Below are 7643 nucleotides of genomic sequence, written 5' to 3'. Positions count from 1 at the left end.
GCTTGATTAAAAGGAAACACTTTGCTCAAACATCACCACCACCCCGCAAAAACGCAGGATTAGTGCTCAGTTAATCATCCCGAATGCTGCTAATACATTTAAGCTCTTCCTCTGCTGTCACTGTGATTAAATCTCGTAAACACTGAAACAGCTGCTTTAGAGTCTCAAACATAAATAATTGGAAATGTTGTCAAAATGTAAAGCGGGAAGCAGCTATTTCCACGAGGGTGAAGATGAACTTACAGAAGCAGCTGTTTTTAATCAATAATATGATGGGCCATGGCCACAAAACACCAAAGAGCAGCACTCAGTACAGCACCGTATCAGTTCAATCTCTTGTCTCTGCCAGACTGATCGTTTCAGCACACCATCTCAGACAATAGGCGTGAAGATGGGCGCAGCAAGGAGAGAGACGAGGCTGCATTTTGATTTACGCGGCCTCGCTCGGTAATTGATTTCAGTGTTTGTAATTTTAGTAATCCTGGTGTTCACGGTGAGAGGAGAGGAATTCATTTTCTGCAGGAAATAAATTAGGGAATGGCGAGAGATAAAAATGGATGTTGGAGAACACACCTGAAGAGCGGGGGAATAATAATAAGACTGGTTTCACCCCCACCTTCCCCCAGACATCGCATTTGATTGGCTGAGCTCAACCGCCAGCGATGGCCCTGCAGGCTTGTTGGTAGAGAATTTATTCCATTTTGTCGCAAAGTGATGGAAATGAGGCCTCTCTGGCCGGAGAGAAAGTACATTATTGGGTAAAATGACAGAGGGAAATGTGCAGAAACATTCATGCATTCGGAAGAGGAAGCATCACAGGAAAAGCAGCGGAATAAGAGCAGAAAGCCACGTGAATTAAATGAGTCATTTTAAGGCCGTGCTGTGTTCAGATTTGAACACACTGGATGAATGAATCCAGAAAAGTGATAAAACATTGTTGACTGTGTGTTTAGCGGTGGTGAGGGTACAGCAGTGCATAAGTTTGAGGGTGTACAGGCTCAGCGTACTGCCAGGACAACCTGGATCATTTTTGGAGCCTTGCTTTCTCTGGCATTCTTTTCTGTTTAGGGTCCTTTATTTCGGTTTTTACCAACACTGCTATCGGCGTTTGGTGATAAATGATTAAATCTGGAGTAGGCACAATGTTTTTGGCTTCATGAGACAATAAAAATTCTTATTTTATTTATTTATTCCTATTTTAATTTTATTTACATGCCCATGTTGAAGTCTTGTTTGGCCTGTTTGTGCTGTTGGCAACTGATATACTTATTATCTGCTCTACCATATAAAGGTCATGTAGTCCCAGGCATGGTGATGATTTCATAAATATTGCAATTATTTTATAGGTTTTTGTGGATATAAATTAGTTCTTTTGTGAGATTAAAATCCTACAATGTATTGATAAGGTGTTGAAAGGTCATAAACATTAAATATGGGTCATTTTAGCCTATTAGTAGGAAGCTGCTAGGCAACTCCAAGACTTCATAATTGATGTGATAAGAACCTACAAGGTTTTGATTTGGTGTATCTTTACTATAATAATCAAATAATCTCTGTGTATGTTGTTCTCAGGTCCCCAGGGGTTCCTATCTATATCGGTGATCATGACATCATTGCGCTGCCTACCATCCATGTAGCAACAGCCTAAAATTACGCATTTATGCAGACATGATGCCTTAAAAAAGCATCATAGAAGTTTCATTTTCCAATAGTACCATCAAGTTTATATCCACTATCCGTTGAATTATAAGCCGAGTAATCACCTGGAAATTGGCTAAAAAACAGGCTAAACAGTGCACAGCACAGAAATGCAGTAGCTATAGTAAGAGAATATATAAATCAAGGCTTATTTTTTTATGCCTGTCTGGCGGGAGGGTCTTAAAATACAGAGTCTTTCAATTTTTTTGTGCGTGACTTTTTCAAATTTCAAGGAGCTTGCATTAAATACTTGTATTTTCTTTTTATCCTAAAAGGGATTTTATATGCAGAACTTTGGCTTCAGGCAATTATGTGGCAAAAGACCAAAGGTGATTAAAAAAAATGGAGTAGTAACATTAATTATATTCACCAAAGTAATGAGTTACTTTAGAACTACACATGTAGTTTTCAGAAGTATTTGCTTTCCTCAGAAGAAGCTGGTTACTTTATGGAAAATTATGATGAACTGATGTGTATTCAGTCCAGGTTAGTTATACTTTCTTCATTCACGATTACGTACGGCTCCCGAGCTAAATAAGTGGCTTCATTAAAGGCTGAACATAATGCTCAGAGTGGATGGACACATGCCCTCCAGCTTCTTGTGTCTGCATGGAAACGCCACAGTGCACACAAGCATGTCCTTCAGGTGAACTTGGTCTGCATGACCTGTAAACCTGATAATTACATTAACTCTGCGACACTTTAACCAGTTTGCACGTCATTTATTTACATAACATTCACATTACAGCTGGGTGATTAATACAAAGCTGCAGCATGACACTGTAATATACAGAAAATGCTGCTGCTGTTCAAATTCAGCATTAGTAAATACTTCCAGAATTTCAGCTCTGCACACAACAACAACACAGAAAGTCACAACAGATTCCCGTCAAATCCCCAACACCTACAAAATACAATTTAAATACCCAAAGAGGTGTTAAAGTTTCCTCACAAACAGTGCAAAAGACATTCAACACAGCGAAACATAATGCAGAGAAAGAGAGGCGCCTGCCTTCCGGCAGAGCAGAGATGGTTTGAATGTTAAAGATTTTCAAAAAGACATTAAAACCATAACAGCCACAGAGTTTCATCCAACAGACCCGAGACAGAAATACAATTCAAGTAATTCAATGGTAGACTTATGATTCATTAAGTCTGATTCACTGCAAACAAAAAATATACAAACAGAAGCAAAAACCTCCTCTGCCAGTGTTATAAGGATATTGCACACCTAATAATTTAAATAGGATTCACTGATTTGTTATATTTATTAATATTGTTGCATTTCTGCACGAATAGTCAGCAGAAATAATTTGTCAAAAGCAGCATTAAAAACAGATTTAAATATGACCTCAACTGCTGACCTGTATGGTTGAACGAAAGAGTAACCATATGAACCGACCAATGACTATTCAGGGAAAAGATCTGCAAATGAACACAGTCTGGGTGAGATTTCAGGATAATAAAAAAAAATCTAGAGGAATCCAGTGACTGTAGATGTCCTCCTCTTGCTCTTGGTGTGAGGCGAGTGGCCGCTCCACCTATCTGGTGGTAATTAGCTCTTGCCGCGTTACCATGGCAGCTCAGAGCAGGTCAGGCAGGATGAGGCCCGGGGGTTTGGGCTCCACACAGTTAATCCAGAAGTTGGCACAGCTGGCGTGGTACTGATGGCCCCCGTACATCAGCTTGAAGTTGTCTGTCTCCGAGTTGAACGCCTGTTAGAGTGAAAGGGTGAAATATTATAATAATATAAACCTGTGTGTGCACCTGCTTTACCCGGACTTCATTTTAATGCTGCTGAAAGGGAAAAAAGGCTAGTTTATTTTGACGAGCACAAAGCAGCCTGCAGCAGCATCCAATTAACTTGAATTCAATTCAGTTTTATTTATATAGCTCCAAATCACAGCCACAGTTGCTTCGAGGTGCTTTACATTGTAAAGTAAAGACTCTAAAATAATAGAGAAAAACCGCAACAATCAGATGGCCCCCTATGAACAAGACCTTGGTGACAGTGGGAAGCAAAAACTCCCTTTTAAGAGGAAGAAACCTCTGGGAGAACCAAGCTGAGGGAGGGACAGTCTTCTGTGGTTGTGGGTAAGAGGGGGAGAGGAAAAAAGACACGCTATGGAGTCCATGTCAGATCTACCGAAGGCCGTGATCCTCAGATGGAAAACCCCACAATGCAGTTATTTCTATGCCTACTTTTGTAGAGACTGAAATTCAAATATTTAAGGGGGGGGAAAAATCTGCCCCTGTGAGTAAGCGAGCATCTGAAAGCAGCTTTTAAAATCTACTTTTTTGGGAAGGCTGCAGGGAGCTCGCACCAGTCCAACCATAAAAGCCTCTTAATTAACTGGGAAATATGACACATGCCATTACCACTCAGCTGTATTGAAGGTATTTATAAAAGTATGTGCAGCACGCTTATCCAGAGCATGAATCAGCTATCCTCTGAGAGCAGCACAGTGGTGCACAGCACAGCACAGCTTCAATGTAGGTGACCCTGCAGTAAATTACAGCCAAGTTACGCAGGATGAAAATCTGCCTCTGGCGAGCAAAACATTTCAATAAACATGGGCAACGCCTACTGGGGAAAAACTCAAGTCGTTAAAAATGGCCTGCATAAAATTATATGAGAGCACAAGAAAAAGAAGAAAAAAAAATAGTGTATGAATAATAGTCCAACTGGTACAAATGTTCTATCTACAGAAATGCTGTGAGAGCCACATGCTGTGAACATCTCACTGATCATAACTAAATCTGACTGTTTATAAGGAGTCAAACTAAATCTAAAGATTTTCTGCATATTTAAAAAATGTGACTGTGGTTGAAATCAAGGGATGTTGCATGCTGTGACACTTTTACACTGTTATATATATATAAAAACTCAAGAAGGATGACAGTGCCCCTGGGATTTCTGTAAATGTGCTGGAACAAATAAATGTGCACCGGCTGACATTTAGAGAGACCTAAGATGAGAGGTGCTGTGTAGTCCTCTCTTTATACACAAAATATGCATCCAAGATGAAAATAATGTGTTGAAGTAACGTGTTTACAGCTGGGCATCAGATGACATTCTTTATTTAAATCTGGAGGTATGCATGAGAGCCATCAAAACAGCCATAGATATCTTCATGCATGCTGATTTAGCTCAATCAAAACACAGGAGAAGATTAGATATGTTTGAAGCTGCATGTCTAATCAGATGAAGCCATGTCTGCAGTTTTTATATTAAATGGAGGGGGAGGGGGGGGGGGGGGGGGGGGGGGGACCAAAACTGAAAAATTCCCTGAAAAATGAGAGGAAGCTATAAAAACATGATAGCAATCCCCTGTTTAAACCTGCTGACAACCTGATCAGAGGATCCAAACACACCACAAGTGACTGCTAAATGGGGCAAAAATAAAGCAAAATTATTCCCCAAAGATTTAACATAAAATGAACTGAAAGGAGAAAAAAAATCTGATCGTGCTATGACTGCAGACGCTGTAATTCCATCACTGTCTGTACTTGTATCAACAAATATGGATCACCTCATTTATTTTGTTGAGACAAAAAGGATAACAATGCCCCACCGTAAAGCCTGCTGCGTCACAATGCAATTTGATTCTGAAAAACATTGCCTGAACTGGAGCTATTTAGAAAATGAAATGTGTCGAACTGACCCGAAACCCCTGAAATCTCTCACACACACACACACACACACACACACACACACACACACACACACACACGGGCTCTGATGCAAGTTTGCGATTTCACTGGGCCCAGCTGCGGCACGGTGGGCGCAATCAGGAGATGCTAATGTGTGTGATGTGCAGTTTAGGAGTTTGCATCCCCGGTGAAATAATGGAGCTGAAGCCGGAGAGAGGAATGAGTCATGTGCAGTGAATCACAGCCTCCCACACAGAAGCAGAGGGGAGACGCATGCAGAAATACACCACCACAACACACCATTAAGTCAAATACATCTCCACCTGCCTGAATGCAGTCTGCGGCACAGATGCTCCGCCCGATGAAGGGCTTTCTCAGACGAGCCGAATGACACATTTCCACTTTTCGCTTTTTCCTCCACACGCTCACATTTCACTGGAGGAGCGATTTCCTTTCAGAGACCCCTCTGTGCCCTGGCCTACTTGCTTCCACAAACCTGCACTTAGAGGAGTGCCAAAGCTGGGAAATGTTGGGAGGGAGAGGATGCAAAATGAAAGGGTGGTCAAACTAAAACACACCCCTGCTTTCGCTGCAGTGCCTTTCCTGCTCCAGAGTTCACCTGTGTGTCAGTGAAGGGAGGCTAATATCCACCTGTTTTAACTAAACAGAGCCTTGTACACAGCCTGCCCTGGAAAATCATTTGTTTCTAATGCCTGGTTAAATAAAGGTTAATAAAAGCCTGCTGTAACACTACAGTGTGGGTTTTATGTTTTCAAGCTGGAGTTGTCAGATAAAACAGAGACTCTGCTAATTCATCTGACCTTTCAGCTGCATGTAAAGGTCCTGGCTCCTCTATCTGTTCGGATATGAAAATCAAGCTTTAATGCAAACTATTTTATTAGAAGTAAAAAAAAAAAAAACAAGGCATAATTACCCTTAAGCTCCTCTCCCTGTCTTTAGTCAATGCCTGTAAGCACAAGAGCAGTCAGAGAGGTGAAGCATATTCATGCAGCGCCCAGAGCAAAGTGTGCACAGAATAAGCAGCGAGCAGCCGTTTCACCACTTTTCACAGCATGTTTTTGGGTGAAAACATGAAAGTTTTTACCCTCGGGGCTCCTACACATTTTTCCAACTCAGAATTCAAGAGATTTTGCCTCGATCGATCTAAAATATTGACTGAAGATTTTGGCCAGTATGCTCACTGAAACAAATCAGCGCGGTTTGTCACAGTTAATCCAGTCCTGTAGACAAATCTGGGTTGTAGACAGAAGGAGAAAAGCTGCTATTGCAGCGGCAGCACCTCACATGAACCAGAGTCTGTGTTTAAAATGACAGTTATCAACTGACATTAAAATAAAGGTTGAAGACTGAAAGAACAAAGGTTTGGTTTAATCAGACGTCTCCTGCTCAAAAAGAAGCTGAAATGTTGGGAGAAAACCAAGAAAGGACCTTTACCAGTCCCTCATGTTTTGATCTTGCCATCTTTTGCCATGTTGCTGGTACAACAGCATGATTGGTTAGAGCTGAAACAATCAGCCAATCGCCTGAAACTGTATTGCAGCAGCTTTATATTAGCTGACTTAAAGCTACAGCTTCATCTCTGTTTTGTGGTTTTCTTCTGCAATAATAAACCAAATATATTTGTTATTTGGGTTATTGATCGAAAACAACAAAGCATGTGGATGCATGTGTTACATGGTGAAAAAAAAACACATCAATGACTCAAAGATTTACAAGCCAGCACAAACAGAAACCTGCCCTCACTGACAGCTTTCTTTACTGTGAGATTAAAAAAAAAAGCTACAAGTTGCCGGTGATACATCACCAGACCTGGAATCGAGCGCTACTTTTTAAGGTTAATGCTAAAGGTTAATGTTACTTTTAGCACAACCCTATTTAAAAAAGTGAAGTACAATGTAAACAATGTGATAATTTGGAACTAATTTTAATGTTACAATGTTGACTTAAGCATAACAATATAACAAAAACAACAAAATAACATACTTATTTAAATATCTGCTCAGTCTAAATTTGCTAGCACCAACACGTTTAAATAAAGTTGGGATGGGGACATGATTTTCGCTAATTTACGTCACTTCCACACAGGAAGTCGCTGAGAAGTCAACTTCTCAGTTTCTCTCAGCTTCAGATTTGTCGAATTTGTACTTTTGAACATTTTCAAAGAGTGCTCTTTCAATTCCCAAATTCTTTAATGTCGGTATTGCACGGTAAGTAATTTCCCTGACTTTCTTTGTCTGTGCAGGAGCCCCGCTAACCTCGACCAGATGGAA

At 40.6% G+C, this 7643-nt stretch overlaps 1 protein-coding gene across 14 annotated transcripts in view; it reads right to left on the bottom strand.

Annotated features, from left to right (window-relative positions):
• Positions 1 to 2405: 2405 nt before the first annotated feature.
• synrg (synergin, gamma) overlaps positions 2406 to 7643 on the bottom strand; it is a 42456-nt gene continuing 37218 nt past the window's right edge. For 8 of the 14 annotated variants that reach the window (XM_085243809.1, XM_085243814.1, XM_085243811.1 and 5 more), the window contains 2 exons: positions 6287 to 6319; positions 2406 to 3413 (listed from right to left, as the gene is read on the bottom strand). In XM_085243809.1, coding sequence (XP_085099935.1) covers positions 3282 to 3413; positions 6287 to 6319 — 165 coding nt within the window. In that variant the 3' untranslated portion in view covers positions 2406 to 3281. The remainder of the gene's footprint in view (positions 3414 to 6286; positions 6320 to 7643) is intronic. The other 6 variants (XM_085243812.1, XM_085243816.1, XM_085243815.1 and 3 more) reach the window with 1 other exon arrangement.

Source organism: Mchenga conophoros, linkage group LG14, assembly GCF_057382185.1.
Source record: "Mchenga conophoros isolate Kocher_MC1m ecotype Shallow Benthic linkage group LG14, M_conophoros_male_GT1.1, whole genome shotgun sequence".
Lineage (NCBI taxonomy): Eukaryota > Metazoa > Chordata > Actinopteri > Cichliformes > Cichlidae > Mchenga > Mchenga conophoros.
The sequence above is the reverse complement of the archived record's forward strand: the minus strand, read 5'-3'. Positions and strand labels throughout refer to the sequence as shown.